Genomic DNA, 20977 nt, shown 5'->3' on the forward strand with positions numbered 1-20977 from the left:
GAAGGGTCAGGCAGGCAGGCCAAGATGGGCCACATCCTTGTGTGACATGCTGTCCAAATCACTCCCATTGTATTTCTGCACTTATGGTTGGCTTATTTGGGGGATCCAGACATTCCATAAAGCTTGTGAGCAAAAAAGTGAGTCCATTGAGGAACACAGTGTAATTCCTACAGACTGAGGGAGGATAAGTATGGCCTTACCAGGCTCAGCTTGCACTCCCAAGGGAAGGAATCTTTTTTGAAACTGTTGGAATGGACTTAAGACCTCTAAAGATATTAACAGAAAGTTAGATATAATATGGGTCATTCTAGACACACTGTAGTACAAACTGCAAGCTTTAGCGGGCACAGAAAAAGCCAGAGGATATGGAATTGTCTGCTGATACAGTTCTAATGGAATACTGAGGAATAGGACTGACAATCCTGAGAATTAACTCAAATTAAATAAATGCAAGATTGGGGTCCTGAAGATGCAACATCTTGGATGTAGAAACTGAAATAATATGTTTTAAATGACTCATGAAGATGACTGAAATGGGTAATTTTGATTTTTCTGAAATGGGCTTGATAGGTGGACACCTCTCTCTTGCTCCCTTATATGAAGTCTATTGATACTGGAGAAGGAAGACAGAGGATAACAGCACCCAAACATTGGTAGATACAGCTACAGGTGAAATGGATTTAGACTTCATAATGTCTGCTTCTCTGGTCAGTCAGGTAACATCACATGGGAGAATCAGGAACCAGATGTATATCATAACTAAACATGATCAGGGATGCATGATGCAGTAATGTTAATATTATGTATTTGTCATTTGAATTTACACATATCTTTATGCTTTTAGCATGCTTGAACTCTTATTTGTTGTTTAAGTTTGCCTCGTTGTAAACGCATCTCATAACCAGGGGTGCTGGAAACCTGTGTGAAGGGTTTCCATGCTTAAAAGATATCCAAGAGTCAAATCTGCCAGGATGGTTTCTACAGCATTTAAAGATTTCATTTAGAAAGCCAAGTTTGTAGTCCTCCTCTCTTTTTGTAAAGATAAACCTTTTAAAAACAAAAAGAGTGGTATGATCTTCCTGAGTCTAGAGACATACTAAAATAGCTGTAAGATGTATACTGCTCCATCCATCTCAAAGTAGTGGTTACTCTGCAGTTTATAAACAATTTAAAAATCACTGTTAACTCTTTCACTTATACTTGCCATATGATCTGGACAGTGAATTAATCTGAAAGGACATTCCACAAACGTTTTAAAAGATACCAATAATATTCTATCATATTTCTTCCCCATCCGATCAGCAATGGGTGACCAATTTCTCGGTAGTCTTAATTTCTGGGAGTACCCTAATATGCCAACAGATTATACTGAAACATTGGTTAAGACCCAATTACAGTATGATCACTAGCCATCTGGTCAGCCAGCATCTCCACAACTTTTAGTTCCAAATACCTTCAGTGCCTTCCACTCACTGTATCTCAGATTCACAGATTCCAAGGTCAGAAGGGCCCACTGTGATCATCTACACTGACTTCCTATATAACACAGGTCATAGAACTTCCTCAAAATTCCTAGAGCAGATCTTTTAGAAAAACATCTCATCTCGATTTAAAAACTGTTAGTGATGGAGAATCCACCACAACCCCCATTGAAGTGTCCCAATGGTTAATTACCCTCATTGTTAAAAACTTGTGCCTTATTTCCAGTCTGATTTTGACTTGCTTCAGCTTCTAACCATTGTATCAGGTTATGCCTCTCTCTGCTAGACTGAAGAGCCCATTATCAAAGATTTGTTCTCCGTGTAGATACTTATACACTGTGATCAAGTCACCCCTTAACCTTCTCTTTATTAAGATAAATAGGTTGAATTTCTTCACTATAAAGAAATGTTTTCTAACCCTTTAATCATTCGCCTGGCTCTACTCTGAACCCTCTGCCCCCCCCCCCCCAAATCATCAAAGATCCTTCTCAAACTATGGACACCAGAACTGGCGACTGTATTCCAGCAGTGGTCACACCAGAGCCAGGATACAGGAATAAAATGATCTCTGCTCCTACTTAAGATTCACATTTATGCATCCCAGGATCACATAAGCTCTTCTGGTCACAACACTGCACGGGGAGCTCATGTTCAGATGATTATCCACCATGACCCCCAAATGTTTTACAGAGTTCCCCGTCCTGTAAGTCTTGCCTACATTCTTTGTTAATAGATGTATACATTTACATTTAGCCATGTTAAAATGCATATTGCTTACTTGTGCCCAGCTTATCAAGCAATCCAGATCACTCTGTCAGTGACCTGTTCTCTTCATTATTTACCACTCCTCCAATCTGTGTCATCAGTAAATTTAGAGATTATTTTGTTTTCTTCCAGGTCATTGATAAAAATGCTAGATAGCATGGGGCCAGAACCAATCCCTACAAGACCCCACTAAAAATGCCTAGTCGTGATTCCCTGTTCACAGTTACATTTTGAGACTAATCAGCCAATTTTTAAGTCCATTTAATGTATACCATATTAATTTTGTATTATTTAGTTTCTTAATCAAAATGTCATGTGGTACCAAATCAAATGCCTTACAGAAATCTGAGCATATTACGTCAACACTATTCTCTTTATCAGCCAAGGTGGGAATCTCATGAAAAAAAAAAAATCAAGTTAGTGTGAAAGGATTTATTTTCCATAAACCCATGTTGATTGGCATTAGTTATATTACCCTCCTTTAACTGACTATATTATTCAGCTTTAATTATTATTATAATATATATACATATATAATTATCTTACAGCTACGCAAAAAAGTATGCCGTCTTTGCATAGGCCCTCACCCACTCTAATAATGGTTTTGATCCTGAGGTTACTTCTGAAAAATATGACATGCACTCTCAGACATAGCTTGTCAACTGCAAAGCATTAGGCATCCACAGTGCAGTTTGCAGGACTGTGCATTTGTTGCCAAGTATGTTCCAAAAGCAGCATTTCTCTTGAATAACATTATTTTTTATTCTTCCATTGTCCACTGATATCAAGTAGAAAACATAGCAGTGGGGCTAAGTGGAGATATAAGCTACAAAAAATATCTTGCAATTCCCCCATCACCAATCACAAAGTTGTACTGATTTCACCAAAATCACCTGCAAATTACCAGTGCCCCCGTTGATAAACCTAGTAAATCAACACTGATATCTACACATGCTAATGTAAGAAGCAACATCTACAGTGAACCATCAACATTGCTTTGTGTTATTTTATTGGACTTTGATGAAAGGATGCTTATGCACTATTTGGTACGCTTGTTGTCTTAGTGCTTTAAGATACTAAAGTGAACAAAGTAATCTCACCTCAGCCTTCACTATTCTATCAACAATGGTCTCCAGTGTTTCCAGCTTACTGCACTTCACAACACCTTCAAAATACTGAGAACGGTGCTGGAGGGCTTGCGTTACTGTGATATCTAGATTATTATAGGTTTTTTCAGCAGCCAGGTTCTGAAAAATAAATTAAAGGAATCATTATTAGTCTTCACAAGAGAGAAGGAGGTATTTGTCATGAAACTATCAATGCAAATATCCAGTTACATTTTTTGGTGTAAATTGATGGCTATTCCGCTTCATATATTAAGCAAAGTATATCAAAGTCCTTCAGCTTATAAACACAGCCAAGTAAGCACTTCTGTTAAACACCCCAAAACAAACTTGACAACAACAATTAATACACAATTGTTCACCAGGCCAATGAAGAACTCCCTTTGCTGAATGATCTTTGGGTAGGCGGTTCAATGCTGCTCCATCTACTTTTGTGCAAGGAGTAGAAAATTTGAAGGTCAACTGAAGTTCTAGAGATTTAAGAGACATCAGCAATAAAGAGAAACTTGGCTACCTTACTTGTAGTTTGTTCTTCTCATGAAGGAGCATATCCACTGCTATGAGCATTACTCATGAGTTAGACCTGCTCAGTATGCTACAATGGGGGCATCTTAGGCTTCATCCCCCAGACCCACCATCTTCTTCCCTGCTTGAGCTCAGACTCCCACTGCTAGACTTTTCTGGCACTGCAATCTGACACCAAAAGGTAACTTCCAAAGCTGGAACTACGTGAACTAGATAAAACACATCACCAGTATCACTACTGAAGTGTGAGGGTTAATTAAAAGTATTATAGATAACATCTACAGTCTGGATCAGGACTACTTTCATATTCAGAGTTTTGCCCAGACCACTGGATGCCCTCTCTTATGAGAAGAGTGACAGGTAAGGAACTTAACTATCTTTCCCTTTCATAACGAGGTATCCACTGGTTTGGCTATTACTCATGGGCATTACAAACTGCACATCTGTTTATTCCCCCTCCCTACTGTTCCCTGCCCCACCCCCCTCCCCGCACTCCCACATCCTCCTCCCCCTGCCCTATCCCACCCCATTCCGTTCCTTCCACCCCATCGCCCTGCCCCACCACAGGTACTCATTGTACAGAAAACAGGATGGCTCCCAGCACACAGAAGGGGAGCACAACCAGCACTAGGACTCAGGAAGTGGCATCCAGCTGCAGGGTCAACAACAGCCAGCCAAGTGGCACCCTTCTTCAGCTGGGCAGCTTTGCACTCGCAGAAAGGGGATGGCGGTGCCCCTGCACACCTCGCCTCTGTTTGGGGGTGTAATATGCCCCCAAACTATGCCCATGAGAGTCCCCAGCTCCCACTTCCCTGCACAGCTTCCCTTTGCTTCCCCATCATTTTCTGTGGGGAAGCAAATAAATCTGCAGGGGAACATGAAGTCTGCATGTGCGCAGTGGCAGAATTCCCCCAGGCGTAAAAATCCAGTCATATGCAGTCATATGAAACTCCCAGCAACCTGTAAGAGGAAATCCTCACTCTAAAACTCTCTGAAAGAGTCAGGCTCTGGTGCAGCAGTAGTTAAGAAGAGGATGTCTGAACTCAGGGGAGGGGATGAAACCTATACGTCCTCTATTGTGATGCCATGAGTAACGTAGACCACCAGATGCACATGCATAAGAAATGCTAATAAGCCAGAAAAAAATACTGTGCAAAGTGAATGAAAGCAGTGTTTTAGCCAGTTCATCAAATTAAAAGTTAGGGAATAAGTAATAGCTGAAGCAAACAACTGAAGGACTGCAATTTCAAAAGACACACTTTAAAACATTTTACAAAATTTAAAAGATACTTACTATTACATCAAATTTGGAATAAATATCTACAACTTTTCCTAAAAATGAAAAAAAAAGTTAGTAAACTGTTTTAGAAACAAAAGAAAAGTTATTTTCCTTGCATCCTAGTTTCATTAATTACCTTATAATTACAAGGAAAAAATTTAGATCAAGAATGGAAAAAAACTTTTGACATGTTACAGTGAACATCTGGCTAACTGAACAGGGGGGGTGATATAATAAGATCTTCTAGGCCTGTTAACTTGGATTTTTCATTTGCTTATTTCTTGCATCTCAAATTATATTCTATCCCCTCCTCTCCCTTGTTGTTTGATCAGCAAGTGGCTGGATGGTATAAAGAGAGATTTAGGGATGGTTTCAGCACAGATAATTGTACAAAATAGCAAATTAAAAACGAAACACGCTATCACTCCCCCTTACTATATTCTTGTACAGCTTAATACATACCTGACTCATCCACAACTGGTAATGCAGATATCCTTCTGTCTACAAATATGTTCAAGGCTTTAATAATAGGAGTGTCTGGATGTATGAAGGCAATGTTGTGATAAGTTCCTATCCCAAGTTCATCCAGGTTCTTCTTCATAAAGGCAGGCTTTGGCATTTCTGACACCTAGGAGAGTTAAAAATACATTCATGCACAAATCATGGTGGATTCTCCATCACTGACAATTTTAAAATCAAGATTAGGTGTTTTTCTAAAAGATATACTCTAGGAATGATTTTGGGTATGTTCGGTGCCTTGTGTTATACAAGAGCTCAGACTAGATAATCAGAAGGGTCCCTTTTAGCCTAAAAATCTATGGGTTTACAATGCAGTTTTCTTCAAGTGCTTGCACATCTCCATTCCAGTGTAGGTGTGTGCATGCCCCGAAAACAGCTGCTGGAATTTTTTCCCCTAGTGGTATCTGGCAGGTCAGCTCTGGTGCTCCCTGGTGTTGTGCACTCATAGCGCCAGTAAAAAGGGCCCTGATGATGCTATGCCCCCTCAGTTCTTTGTTACCGCCCATGACAGTTGATGGAACTGCTCTGGTTGTTTCGGCAAACTTCACAATGGTTTTTAACTATTTACTCTAGAAAATAGCAATCAGTTAGTCAGGTTTTTTTTCAGTTACATTAGTGTTGGACCCTTCTCCAATCAGTTAGTGAAGTTTGTCCGTCTCCAGGTGCTGCGGCATGCCTTGGTCACCGGGCTTCAAGCACAGTGCTTCCTGTGGCAAGTCAATGCCCTTGAGCAACATACACTTGAGCTGTCTCAAGTGCTTGGAAGAGGCTCAAAGAAGGACCGCTGCCAGATCTGTAAAGACTTCAAATCTTGCACAAAAAAGGACAGGGAAGCGAGACTGAAGGGCTTTCTCATGGAGGCAGCTCTGAGACCTGCTTAGAACTGAATTGCTTGGACTTGGTGCCAGGTGCCTCGGTGTCAGTGCAGAGCCTGGTGCCTAAGAAGAAAAACAAGAAGCAGCCAGAAGGAGGTTGATCCCCAGCACAGAAGTCAGTCAGACATGGGGACTGGGATACATTGAGATCTGTGCTGGCACACTCTTCCACCTCAGCACCAGCAACTCTAGTACCTATGCAGGGTTCCACTGAATTTAGAAGCACCGACCTCAGGCAGGCAACGTGGCTCCAGTATGTTTATGGTGCCATCAATTCTTGAAATGTTCACAGCAGCCAAGGACCTCCTTTTGTTGCCAGTGCCTCCATCTCTGGCAATGCTGGAATCGGTGTTGCCAGTGCCATTGAGTGGCAGGGAACCATCTTTCTCCGGCCACCACCTGGCTCCTTGACAGCCTCATTGCAGGCTTCACCACTGCTCATCATCATCTCCGGCACCAACAGGGTCTGCATCGCCCTTGTTGCCTCACCAGGACTCCTCGTTGGAAATGAGATCATACTCATCTCACCCTCGCTACTCCCTGAGGCACTCCTACTCCACTATTGCCCCAAATGCAGGAGTGACACCGAGTGCATGCAATGGCCTTCTGGAATCCATGGTTCCCCGCCGGCCCAGGCTCTTTCTAAAGGCGCTCCTACTTGGTGGCCTCTGAGAACAGAGGACCACTGGTACCTCGCCAAGAGACTGGACTTCGGTACCAAACTTCAAGAGGAAAAAGTTCCGGGAAAAACACAGAGAGAGGTGGATGCCCCCCAGCCAGTGCTGGATTCCTCTTCCTCCTCCCCAGATGAGGCTGTGGTGACAGCTGGTGTTTCCTCCCCAGGTTGACCACAAGGCTCACTAAGACTTACTAAAGTGGGTGGCCTCAAAACTGGATATCATGACAGCTGTGGGCCCATCGAGGGTGACCCTGCCACTCACTGAGGCTTTCATGGACCCAGTCAAGGTGCTATGGCAGACTCCTGTGTCCCTTCCTCCCATGGCAAAGCGTACAGAGTGGAAGTATTTCATGCCAACTAAGGGTTATGAGTTCTTATACTCATACCCCGCTCCAGGATCCCTGGTAGTTTCAGCCGCTAACGAAGAGATCACTAAGGTCAGTTGGGAGCAATGCCTAAAGCGAAGGATCCCAAAAGGCTACACTTATTTGGCAGAAAGGTCTATACTACAGGAGAACTGCAACTTCACATAGTAAACCAGCAGGCACTACTGGGCCGCTATGGCTTTAATATATGGTATGCCATGCAAAAGTTTAAAGACCTGCTCCCTCAAGAAGCCAGACAGGAGTTCTCCTCACTGGTCGAAGAAGGAAAAACTGTATCAAGGGCCTCCTTACAGGCAGCCGTGGACGTAACTGACTCTGCAGCCAGATCCATGACCTTAGCTGTAACCGTGCACAGGAGCTCATGGTTACAGTCATCTGGATTTACTCATGAGGTTCAGCAAACCTTTCAGGATCACCCCTTTGAAGGGTCCTCACTCTTCTTGGAGCAAAGTGATGCTAAGCTTCATGGCCTTAAGGATACCAGGACAACCTTGAAGTCCCTGGGGCTGCATACCTCAGCGGCTTCTAGGAAACATTACAGGACCCAACAGGCTGGCTGGTACTTCGCCCTGCCAGCCAGCAGGACACACAGAGGAGAAAGAACAGGGGGTTTAGGCATAGACCTCCGCCAGCTTTCACCTTGGATCCAATGAAAGACACCCCCAGGAACTTGGGGAACTTGAAGCATTCCTTTTGATGGAACATCCCAGTTTCCATGATATCAGATCCAGTTCCCCCCCCCACCTTTCCTGTTTTGGACTGCCCCATCCCATTTCTTCAGAGCCTGGGCCTGCACTACTTTGTACTGCTGGGTGCTGAGCATGGTAGAAGTGAGATACACCCTCCAGCTTGTGTCTACCTCACCTTCCCACCCTCCCTCCTTTCCCCTCTTCAGGGACCCATCTCATGAGCAACTATTGGTACAGGAAGTCCAGTCCCTCCTTTGGGTGGGAGCTGTAGAAGAGATTCCATAAAACTTGAAAGGAAAGGGGTTCTACTCTTGTTATTTCCTGATTCCAGAAGCCAAGGATGGTCTCAGACCTATTCTAGACCTTCACTGTCTCAACCACTACCATCATTCCCTCTCTGAATCCAGGGGATTGATATGCCACCCTTGATTTAAAAGATACATACTTTCACATATCGATTTTCCAAGGCCACAAAAGGATCCTCAGATTCATCGTAAACCAGGTACATTACCAGTTCACGGTGCTTCCATTTGACCTGTCAGCTGCTCCACCACGTGTCTTCCCCAAATGCATGGCAGTGGTAGCTGCCTTCCTGAGGAAAGGGGGAGTACATGTCTTCCCGTATCTAGACAACTGACTTGTCAAAGATCAGTCCAGGGCTCAGGTGGAATCCAACATCCACTTCATCCAATCATCCTTCCAGGCCCTAGGCCTGCTAATAAACACACAAAAGTCCACCCTCATCCCACTACAGAGGATGGAGTTCATCTGGGAGGTTCTCAACTCCATTCAGGCCAGAGCCTTGCTCCTGGAAGATTGGTTTGGGGAGATCACAACCCTGATAAAGGTCCCTCAAGGCCCACCTGGTTACAACAAGTGCAGAGCTGGGCCACATAGCATTGTGCAACACGCAAGGCTGCATCTCAGACCTCCTTAAGTATCGCTGGCCACAGTGTACTTGCCTGTCCATCACCATCAAGACTCTATTCTCACTGTACCTTCTCAAGTCCTCGTCTCCCTGGAGTGGTGGCTGGACCATTACGTGGTCTGTGCAGGTGTACCCTTTTCGCAGTCCCAACTTTTGATGTTGTTGGTCTCAGACATGTTGTTACTGGGCAGGAGAACCCACCTGAGGGACCTCAGGTTTCAAGGCCTCTGGTCCCCAAAAGAGCTCTCTCTCCATATCAATATCAGAGAGCTTAGGTGATCCACCTAACCTGCTAGGTGTTCCTGCCTCACATTGAGAACAAGGTAGTTTTGGGTGTCACAGACAACATGACAGCCATGTTCTACATCAACAGACAAGGTGCACGTGCGCTTCCCCTCCGTGTCAGGAAGCAATTCATCTGCGGCAGTTCTGCATAGTGCATTCAATCCATCGAGGCTTCTCACCTCATGGAAGCAGAGAACCAGCTGGTGGATCACCTCATCAGAGTTTCATACCAATAAGTATATTTGAGTTAAGCTGAAAAACAGGTTCAGATCTAAAACAATGTTATCAAAGAGGTGCAGAATTAAGATTAGAAAGTGAACTTTTTCCATTCTGAAGCTGTATATTTATCTAAGCTTATGTAATGACAACACATAACATGCATTTGACCCTAAGCTGCATCTTTCCCTTTTTCAATCCACTGAAAGCAAAACAAAAAAAAATGGCAGGAACAGAAAGACAAAGCGTAATCATTCTGGACTGTGTACTTAGTTCAAAACCTGCTTTCCATCCAAAACACCATCTACTCTGGCTGCTCAGAATATTAAGAACATAAGAACAGCCATACTGGGTCAGACCAAAGGTCCATCTAGCCCAGTATCCTGTCTTCCAACAATGGCCAATGCCAGGGGCTTCAGAGGGAATGAATAGAACAGGTAATCATCAAATGATCCATCCTGTCGCCCATTCCCAGCTTCTGGCAAACAGAGGCTAGGGACACCATCCCTACCTATCCTGGCTAATAGCCATTGGTGAATCCTCCATGAATTTATCTAGTTCTTTTTTGAGCCCTGTTACAGTCTTGGCCTTCACAACATCCTCTGGCAAGGAGTTCCACAGGTTGCGTGAAGAAATACTTCCTTTTATTTGTTTTAAACCTGCTGCCTATTAATTTCATTTGGTGGCCCCTAGTTCTTGTGTTATCTAATCTTCTAAAATTCTACAAGGCTTCTCTGAACACAGTATGAACTACAGTAATCCTCTCTTGCTTCATTCTCACCACCATGACAGAAGCTGCAAGACTAACCTAAGGAAATTCCAGTCTCTCTGGAATTTGAGCTGAACCGGACATTTTTCTGCAGTACTGTTACTGGAGAGAAGACAGCAAAACAATAGAATGTAGGACAGTGTGTCAGCTACCAACTTTTTCTAAATGCATGGGGGGGGGGAAGGAGGGGAGGGACAGGGGAAGAAGCCAACAACAACATTTTTGATCTTTCCTTCCATCATATCTTTTCTGTCAAGAAAACATGCAAAAATGTTCAAATTAAAGTGTTTACTCAAGAAAAGATTCCAATGAAGGGTTTACATTAACAGTAATAGGCTTCTATTTAAAATCAGTCAGTCAAAGTACATTTTAAACTACTTACAAAAAGCTGGAGGAACTTGAGGATTCTTTTATGGGTAAGTATATAAAGTGCATTCCCACTGACAGGATCAATAACTGGCAATCTGTGGATTTTGTTTTTGATCAATGAATATACAGCATCAAAAAGGCTGAGGAAAAATCATTAAATCTGTTAGTGAATTCTGACTGTAAAATTCCAAAACGTACTCTGACATAAGAGCATCACAAAGAATACACAAGACCAATAATTATCTACCCTAATTTTCACATAAAATCCTAGAGAAATTGCAGAACTTACACATAGCAAAAAATATCAGCAAGTTTACTTTCACTATTGTTGAAGACAAACCACATGCACACAGATATATATCAACATTTTAGTAAACCTTTGGTATCAGTACATATTGAGGGACAGTGAACCATTATAACAGAGAAGTTAGTAGACGCAACATTTCTGCACAATTTAAGTAAGTTTTTCATTAGGACAATAGTCACTTCAAAAATAAAGCCAATTAATAGCACTCAAAACAAATGCCCTCTATTCAAAAAGAAACACACAGAGTGACAGTGTACAGTATTCCAACTCTTTTGCGCTGGATGTACCTCAATCCTCAGCTGAAAGGATCACATCAGGGGGGAAGAGTGTTCACTTTCACTGTACACTCTTTCAAACGGTTCGTTGAGACATCCAGCAATGCCAATTTTGTATTATAAATTATTATTTAATGGCAATTGCCTTTCAGGATGTATACACTTGTCCACAAGAAATGGAGCCAAGATCACCATCTGATTAAACATATGCCACAGAGATGATTGGGGGGTGGAACAAATGTTAGAGGTCAGTAACACTGATTGAATTTGAAAAAGTGACCAAGAGAGGAAAGGGTGTATTGACATTAACAATCCCCTGAACATAAGAACGGACATACTGGGTCAGACCAAAGATCCATTCAGACCAGTATCCTGTCTTCTGACAGTGGCCAATGCCAAGTGCCCCAGAGGGAATGAACAGAACAGGTAACCATCAAGTGACACCATCCCTGCCCATCCTGGCTAATAGCCGTTGATGGACCTATCCTCCATGAACTTATCTAGTTCTTTTTTGAACCCTGTTATAGTTGAACAATCTAGTCTTAGGCTATGTCTATGCTACAGCCGGAAGTCTACTGGAGAGTGTCTCCCATCAACCTAGCGCGGTGCAGACCCCGCAGTAAGTCGACCTAAGCTACATTGACTCCAGCTACGTTATTCACATAGCTGGAGTAGCGTAACTTAGGTCAACTTACTGCGGTAGTGTAGACATAGCCTTACTCTTCTTGAAAGCTGGAAGCACAGTAGGAAATAGAAAATGTTAGTCTGATGGCAAGAAAAATAACTGATTATCAACTAATCATTTGAGACATTTTGTCTATAAGGTGCCACAGGACTCTTTGCTGCATTTGAGACAATACATTGCTCATTTTTAATGTAAGGTTAACCCTTGAAGTACTGACACTTCCCAGACTGTTGGAACAAATGCTTAGGACATAGCTCCAAAAAGTTAGTATATTGATTAACACTTCTTGCATCAGTAGCATGTATTTATCAGAGTAACACTTATAGACAAATGATTTTCCTTGGTAATTAGGATTCGTGAAGTGATGTACGTAAGAATCATCTTCCCTACAGTATTTGTTTTCTCTGCTCTGATAGGTATGCAAATTAAAAAGCAGTCATGTCACTGGCCCCATCCCCTTCCTGACAAGTGCACTGAAGGGAATTAAACAAGGGGTTTGTGGCAAGCTCGTAAGTTGCTGCAATGCTACAAGATATCCTACTGGACTCAACGCTGATTTTTGAGCGTCCTTCCTTTGAGTCACTTAAATAAAAACATGCAAAGAGTCTTTCCATTCTTCGTTATCTTACTCTAGTTCACAAAATTAAAATCCTGTTTCTCTTTAACGTAGATAAAGAAATCCCTAGTACTAATTCCATGATCAGCACAATTTAAAAGCAAGCAACAGAAACTTACCTTGCATCCGGGGAGATGTTCACTAAAGGCTTAAAAGTTTCTTGTAAATAAAGCTCTATATTAAAAAAACCAAACATTTTAAAAAGTCAATGTTTTAGCTACAAGGAAGTGGACAATTACTATAATGTTTATAACAACTCCCTGCTATAAAATTAAAACGGATAAGAAGTTACAAAGGCTCACAATCAGACAAACATCTAGAATTCTTTTTTAAAGTTAAATAAATGTGCAGGGGAACTTTTGACAGTGAGCCCTCTACACTGAAGTTAAAGGGACAATCAGCAAAGGGATCCATAGGAATTATTTAAACAAGAATTAAAGTAATGAAAAAGAAGAGTATCACCACTAGGTGTCATTATAGCAATACAAAACATCATGAACAGAAGATTCATCCATTGGATGAAGGCTTACAGTAACTGTGGTTCTTAGATGTGCTGTCTATATATTATATTTTTCACTCTTGGTGCACATCTTTTGGCCAGTAGACCTGATGTCACCCAGAAAATCTAAATTAGCTAACTGGTAACAAATCGTAATACCATCGGAGATCAATTTAGATTGCCTTCAAGATGAATTGACCTGGCTCATCTTTCTCTCGGCAAAGACAACAAAAAAAATGTCGGTAAGACCCTGGATGACCGTTCTATACAGATAAAATGAGAACGCCCTCCATACATCTAAAGAGTTGAGTCTTGCTTACCACTGTTGGAATGTAGTTTAGGGAAGAACATTGATAGGGTAAGAGGAAGTTTGAAGCCACTTTGGGGAGAAATTGGGGACTCGAGAACAAGCCTCTTTCCATGATAATCAGCCAGCCAGTATCCAGGCTCTGAGATGTAGAGAGGCTGGGTCTAGATGCCAGTTGTTTGGGGGGAGGGGGGGGAGAAGACAGATGGACAGACTACATCTGGACTAAACTGGCAATGTTAAAAAAAGAGACAGAATTGAAAATCTTATGAGGTATCAGAATTGCCTGGGCCAAGCTGATGCTATCAGGATCATTACTGCAGACTCTTGTTTTAGAGTAGCAGCCGTGTTAGTCTGTATCTGCAAAAAGACCAGGAGTACTTGTGGCATCTTAGAGACTAACAAATTTATTTGAGCATAAGCTTTCGTGGGCTACAGCCCCACTTCTTCGGATGCATGGAATGGAACATATATTTAGGAGATATATATACATACATACAGAGAGCATGAAAAGGTGGGAGTTGCCTTACCAACTTTAAGAGGCCAATTAAGTAAGGGAAAAAAAACCCAAAAACTTTTGAAGTGATAATCAAGATAGCCCAGTACAGACCGTTTGATAAGAAGTGTGAGAATACTTACAAGGGGAGATAGATTCAATGTTTGTAATGGCTGAGCCATTGAATCCATCTCCCCTTGTAAGTATTCTCACACTTCTTATCAAATGGTCTGTACTGAGCTAAGTTTTTTTTCCCCCCCTTACTTAATTGGCCTCTTAGAGTTGGTAAGGCAACTCCCATCTTTTCATGCTCTCTGTATGTGTATATGTATCTCCTCAATATATGTTCCATTCCATGCATCTGAAGAAGTGGGCTGTAGCCCACGAAAGCTTATGCTCAAATAAATGTGTTCGTCTCTAAGGTGCCACAAGTACTCCTACCTCTTGTTTTAGTTTCTTTAAAACCCTCAGTATCAGAGGATACACATACATCAGACCTGGGATCCACAAAATGAGGATTGTCTCTGAGCGTGGTCCCAGGTTCAGGCCCCTCAGAGCAACAGGTGGCATATCTCCTGTTTGTGCTTCTGGTAAACAAATTCATGTGTGGGTAACCCCACCTGTGAAAGACTGAATTATAAAGAGTCTTACTCATGGTTTTCTGAAAACTGACCGCTCATGTGATCTGGCTAGTGTGTTCTGTAGTCCTGGAAGGTGAACAACTATCAGAGTGATCTGATGATGGATGCACCAAGTCCACAAGCAGACTAATTCCTGACAAGGAAGAGGATTGTGCTCCTCCTTGCCTGCTCACATACAATGCTGGGTGTGGTTTTGTCTCTCACTCTCCACACCATTCTGCCTTGGATCAGAGGGAAAACACTACACAAGCTAAACACATTGCTGCAAGTTCTAATATATTTCTGTGAAGAAAAGACTCCTCTGAGGATCACAAACCTGGAGATTCATGTTGTCTAGATGTGCTCCCCAGCTAAGGATGAAGGAGTTTGTCACTACTGTTTTGAGGACAGAGGTGGAGAAAATGGAACACTTCTGCATACATGATTGGGATTATTCCATCAACTGGAAATAATAGGGCTTAAGGAATATGAACTGGCACATTGATGCTTGCTCAGGACACACATTTACTTTCATTGTATGAAAAAGTGGCTGAAGTAAAGTCTGGTACGTGGTATGACCAATGTGCATGAAGCCACATGAACTATCAACCTTAGACAATCTGGCCTGAGATAAGTATGCCCTACCTGTCATGGAGTTTAGCAGTGTCACAATAAATTGTATTTTCTGGGTCAGCATCAAAGATGACTTTTCCTTATTGATCTTGAGTTACAAGGTGGCAAAGAGTTGTAGGATGTGATGAATGACATCTTACCTGTTGACATGAGCTCCCCCAAACAAGCCGGTCATTCAGGCAGGAACAAACTTTTATGTCTCCTTATGTACGCTGCCATTTTATCCAAACTTTCTGTGAAAACATTTGGGGCTGTTGATAACCCAAAATGGAAAGACTCCGAACTGGAAATGTGAGCTCCCCAGTAGGACTCTCAGGAGCTTGTGTGGGCTGAGTGGATCAAAGCATGGCAATATGCATCTTGAAGGTACAGACTCTAGGAATGGGATTACTGAGACGGGGTTGCCATTTTGAACTTGCCTCCGTGAATGAATCTGAGTTTCCTTGAGTCCAGAACTGGGCAGCATCTTATTTTTCAGTTCAAGGAAAAAGGAACAGGAATAAAAAAAAACTTTCCCCCCTTTATTGAAGAGGCACTTCTATTGCTCCCAAAGTAGGACATCTCCTGATGTAATTCTCTTCTGAGAGGGATCACTGAAAAGGGATGGGGAATGTGGATGGACGACTGGAAACATCTAAAATGCAACCTAATATCCAACCTCTACAATTTCCAGGATCCAAAAGTATGAGGCAATATTGGTCCAAGCTTCCCAAAAAAGAAAATAAGCTGTGTCCCAATGAGATAGGGAAAAGGGACGTAGTTTTGGGAAGCTCTCAGCTAACCATCAAATAAATACTGCTGCCCCTAAACCAGAATGCAGGTAATCTGTGTATTCTCTGTTTCTTTCTCAGTGGTTCTTACAGTCTTTATATAGAGGCTAAAAGGGGGGCAGAAGGAACCTGCCTTGAATAGGGCTGCTAAGCTTCTTTTCTTCAGGGTTGTGCGGTGTAGAGACCCAAGAACCCAAGTGTAGCCTGGGAGTCCTCTGATAAGCACAACGCATCATCCGCTTTCTGCTGAACAGATCACAACCCTTAAAAAGAAGGTTTCCTATAGCAATCTGTATTTCTTTGAGAATATGTGAGGATGGTATTCAAAATGCCCCCACCTCATTGTCATAGATGTTACCATCAATCTTGCCACAGTGTCTGAAGATAGTCCTGGTACCTTCTCTCTACCTTTTTTAGATTTCAGTGGAACAGATGCAGGAGTCTGCCTTAAGCACTGTGCAGGTTATCAAGAGTCCTTCGCTGAGTGGCAGAGACAGTCTGTCTGGCATTCAGGTGCACAGGATGTGTAACTGTTTATGGAATGTCTCTTGCACTAACTCAGCTGTAATGCCCAACGGCTCTGCCATCTGACAAAGGAGGTCTTGAAAAGCCTTAAAGAGTCCTGTGGCACCTTATAGACTGACAGACGTATTGGAGCATGAGCTTTCGTGGGTGAATACCCACTTCGTCGGATGCATGTAGTGGAAATTTCCAGAGGCAGGTATAAATATGCAAGCAAGAGTCAGGCTAGAGATAACGAGGTTAGTTCAATCAGGGAGGATGAAGCCCTCTTCTAGCAGTTGAGGTGTGACCACCAAGGGAGGAGAAACTGCTTTTGTAGCTGGCTAGCCATTCACAGTCTTGGTTTAATCCTGAGCTGATGGTGTCAAATTTGCAGATGAACTGGAGCTCAGCAGTTTCTCTTTGAAGTCTGGTCCTGAAGTTTTTTTTGCTGCAGGATGGCCGCCTTTAAATCTGTTATTGTGTGTCCAGGGAGATTGAAGTGTTCTCCTACAGGTTTTTGTATATTGCCATTCCTAATATCTGATTTGTGTCCATTTATCCTTTTACGTAGGGACTGTCCAGTTTGGCCGATGTACATAGTAGAGGGGCACTGCTGGCATATGATGGTGTATATTACATTGGTGGACGTGCAGGTGAATGAGCCGGTGATGGTGTGGCTGATCTGGTTAGGTCCTGTGATGGTGTCGCTGGTGTAGATATGTGGGCAGAGTTGGCATTGAGGTTTGTTCCTGAGTTAGAGTTACTATGGTGCGGTGTGTAGTTTCAGACTATGTTTCAGGTTGGCGGGCTGTCTGTGTGCGAGGACTGGCCTGCCACCCAAGGCCTGTGAAAGTGTGGGACCATTGTCCAGGATGGGTTGTAGATCCCTGATGATGCGTTGGAGAGGTTTTAGCTGGGGACTGTATGTGATGGCCAGTGGAGTTCTGTTAAATTTCTTTCTTATGCTTGTCTTGCAGTAGGAGGCTTCTGGGTACACATCTGGCTCTGTTGATCTGTTTCCTTATTTCCTCATGCGGGTATCGTAGTTTTGACAATGCTTGGTGAAGATTTGTAGGTGTTGGTCTCTGTCTGAGGGGTTGGAGCAGGAGCAGTTGTACCTCAGTGCTTGGCTGTAGACAATGGATTATGTGGTGTGTCTGGGATGGAAGCTGGAGGCATAGCGGTTGGTGGGTTTTTCAGTATAGAGTGGTGTTAACGTGACCATCACTTATTTGCACTGTGGTGTCTAGGAAGTGGAAGTGGACCTCCCGTGTGGATTGGTCCAGCCTGAGGTTGATGGTGGGGTGGAAGCTGTTGAAATCGTGGTGGAATTTTTCCAGAGTCTCCTTCCCATGGGTCCAGATGATGAAGGTGTCATCAATGTAGCGTAGGCAGCGAAGGGGTGTGACTGGACGAGAGCTGAGGAAGCGTTGTTCCAGGTCAGCCATAAAAATGTTGGCATATTATGGGGCCATGTGGGTGCCCATAGCGGTGCCACTGGTCTGGAGGTATATATAGTCATCAAATTTGAAATAGTTGAGTGTGAGGATAAAGTCACAGAGCTCAGCAACCAGTTGTGCTGTGGCATCATCACCGACGAAAGCTCATGCTCCAATACGTCTGTTAGTCTATAAGGTGCCACAGGACTCTTTGCTGCTTTTACAGATCCAGACTAACATGGCTACCCCTCTGATACTTGAAAAGCCTTGTAGTTGTTGGGGTGATGAAGCAGATGGGACCATAGCTTTGTCAGGGGATGACAATGAAATGGCAGCAGGGGCAAGTTCAGCTGACTGATGATTTTTTCCATCAGAAACTTGTAATAGTTGAGGATCAGCAAGTGACATCTGGGATTGCTAATGCTGTTGGACCTTCAGGAGGGAGATAGGCCCTCTCCAGGGCAGAGGAAGGTTTTCTGGTGTGATGGAAGCCCCATAGTGCCCACAATGGCCATGAATGACAGCTATAAGCAAAATGAGTTGAGGGCCACAGGGAAGGTACCAGGTTCCTCCTTATATCCCCTATATCTACTAGGGTAAATTTTGAGCCTTGGACTCCTTATTGGATGTAGAAGGGTCAGATAAGAGATTTTGGAGTATGTGAATGAACCCTCCCCAGTGCGGTTTGAAGTGGATAAGAAAGAACACTTTTCTTCCAATAGTGGAGCTGATTTGACAGGCATCCCAGGTTCTGAGCTAGGAAAATCTTTAGATGATACAGAAGACCTACTCAGTACTGAGGAAATGGCAGTGGTGCGTACAGATAAGGGAATGTCCACAACCAAAGGTAACAACTGTGACTCAGGGAGGGCAGACAAAAGTAGATTCCCCCTTCCCCCCTTGCTTCCCACCCACCCCAAAATACAGTGAATCTCCATCTCAAGACTGTTGGTACCGTGAGCAACAATTTTGAAAGTTAGGAAGTCGCTGGTACAGGAACAGTAAAAGCCTTGATGTCAGTACTGGGCGTCCCAAAGGCAGTGCCATTCAGTGCATATTGGAGACTGCTTTGAGGGTGCTCCTTATCTGGTACCGGTGTATGGAGTCTTTTTGGGTGACAGAGGATCCCAACTCCAGCTTTGTACCAGGAAGGCTGAGGTGATTTATGCCTTTTCTTGTTGCCAGGTTCCTAACACCTGTATATATGCTCTTTAGAAGAGTGGTGCTGTATCCTACGAAATCAGTCATTGAAGAGGACTTGGTAATAATAGCAGAAGAATGCTTCAGAAGAGGAGTTCTAGAGCTGGCCATAATGTCCACACTTATCGGGTACTTCTGGTGGAAGACTGCTCAGATCTGGGTAAATTTCGTTTACCTGGATCAGAGGCAGGTCTCATTGATTTGTCCAGCAGATAAAGTTTTAGGTGAGTCTCTATTGCCTTTTCAGTGTGTTTAGAAAATGACTGACAAAGAGTGCATGTGTCAGTAATATGCCCCTCACTCAGACATAACAGGCATCTTGTATGTCCATCATTGAGGGACATAGCCACCTCACAAGATGGACAATATTTGCACAACAGATATTTTTGCTCAACCATAAGGGCTGTAGCTTGGTACCAGGCAATGAAAAGCCCTACTACCCAGAACAGAAGCCTATTAAAACCTATCTATCCTAAATACCAAGACCTATACTAAGAAGATAACTATTTACACAATTTTTTTTAAAGCTTGCAAGAGAAACTACGAGCAGTGTCACTCTTCCTCACAGCCTTGGGTGAGTGGTAAGGAGGAACTCAGAATCAGCTGGCCCCAACATGCTAATCTTGAGTGCACATGCACCAAGAGTGGATTTTATATTTAGATTTATATGAAACAAACACTGAGAACTTTTAGCTGGTGATTTTTAGAAGACTAAGTTGCCAATTTTAAAGTTAATCAACATATTTGATTTTCAATTTTTTGCTTAACTCCTTTAAATCAGCATGAACTGATAAAATGTTGTATGACAATCGTCTCTATACAACATCATTAAATGTTAGCTTAGAAAAAAGAGAACTGTAAGTTGTCATTTTTAAAAGGTAACTTGCTCATGGCTATAAAATATATTTGAAACTACTAGCACAATTTGTTAACATAAAACTGGAAAAAGCAACCAACCAACGGCTACATTCCACAAACTGTGTTTAAAACAGTAGGAGAGATTTTAAAAACTGTAGGCAATTGGAGAGCGTTTATATTTAGGAACAGTTCATTAAGTGACATGAAGTTAAACAAAGTCCTTCTCAAGCTCTCACACAACAAGTAGTTGTAGCTCATGATGTGACCGTCAAGTGAACACTAAGAGTTTTCAAAGCAGGATACTGTGATTGTGAAGGTGTTATTGGGAGAAGGCACAGTATATAAACCCACCAAGATCCAAACAAGTTAGTTTAAGATTTACTCATCCTATAAAAGATACTTCTGTTTTAAAACAAAAACGACTTCTGTGAAAGTCAGTCTGAAAACAGGACCTTTGTTTTACTAGAGTTTATTATTATTACCACCAGCACCACAGGATTATTATTTCAAGTGCAAAAATAAGCAGTGTGAGCAAACAGACTAACTCTAAATATTTCTTGTTTTCGTTCAACTATCTTAGTAAGAGACAGATTAAGTATATGAATAACCAAATTTTTCAGAGACAATTTTAAGTTTCCTTAACAGGCATCAATGGATCTTAATAGAAATGTTCTCACCCCTCCATGTTTCAATCTTGTGCTCCTCCAATTCATAGATCTGAACCTACAATGGAAACATGAAAGTCGATAATGCTTAAAACATTGTCCAATCCCAACCAAAAGAATGTTAGGTTTTAACAATAACTTTCAGATCCAAATTATTTCCTTGTGTATTACTGCAGATTCACTACTGCATAAAGTCAAAGTTGGTCATAATTCT

The 20977-nt window shown here is 42.5% G+C and overlaps 1 protein-coding gene and 1 long non-coding RNA gene across 18 annotated transcripts in view; one reads left to right on the plus strand and one right to left on the minus strand.

The window, feature by feature from the left end:
* The window catches only part of LOC120397742, a 30180-nt gene extending 29218 nt beyond the window's left edge, over window positions 1–962 (plus strand). Inside the window, exon 4 of the long non-coding RNA XR_005593974.1 lies at window positions 571–962. This is a non-coding gene — a long non-coding RNA (uncharacterized LOC120397742). The remainder of the gene's footprint in view (window positions 1–570) is intronic.
* Window positions 1–20977, minus strand: part of PRKAG2 (protein kinase AMP-activated non-catalytic subunit gamma 2) — a 361996-nt gene that overhangs the window by 9829 nt on the left and 331190 nt on the right. For 16 of the 17 annotated variants that reach the window (XR_005593967.1, XR_005593965.1, XR_005593966.1 and 13 more), the window contains 6 exons: window positions 20776–20821; window positions 12892–12946; window positions 10903–11029; window positions 5637–5802; window positions 5190–5227; window positions 3347–3493 (listed from right to left, as the gene is read on the minus strand). Coding sequence is in view for 12 of the 17 variants with exons in the window: in XM_039524125.1 (XP_039380059.1) it covers window positions 3347–3493; window positions 5190–5227; window positions 5637–5802; window positions 10903–11029; window positions 12892–12946; window positions 20776–20821 (579 nt within the window). In the remaining 5 variants the exon portion in view is untranslated. Of the gene's footprint in view, window positions 1–3346; window positions 3494–3884; window positions 4105–5189; window positions 5228–5636; window positions 5803–10902; window positions 11030–12891; window positions 12947–20775; window positions 20822–20977 lie in introns of those variants that run through there. The other variant, XR_005593969.1, reaches the window with a different exon arrangement.

The sequence above is a fragment of the Mauremys reevesii genome, linkage group 2, assembly GCF_016161935.1.
Source record: "Mauremys reevesii isolate NIE-2019 linkage group 2, ASM1616193v1, whole genome shotgun sequence".
In the NCBI taxonomy this organism is placed as follows: Eukaryota; Metazoa; Chordata; order Testudines; family Geoemydidae; genus Mauremys; species Mauremys reevesii.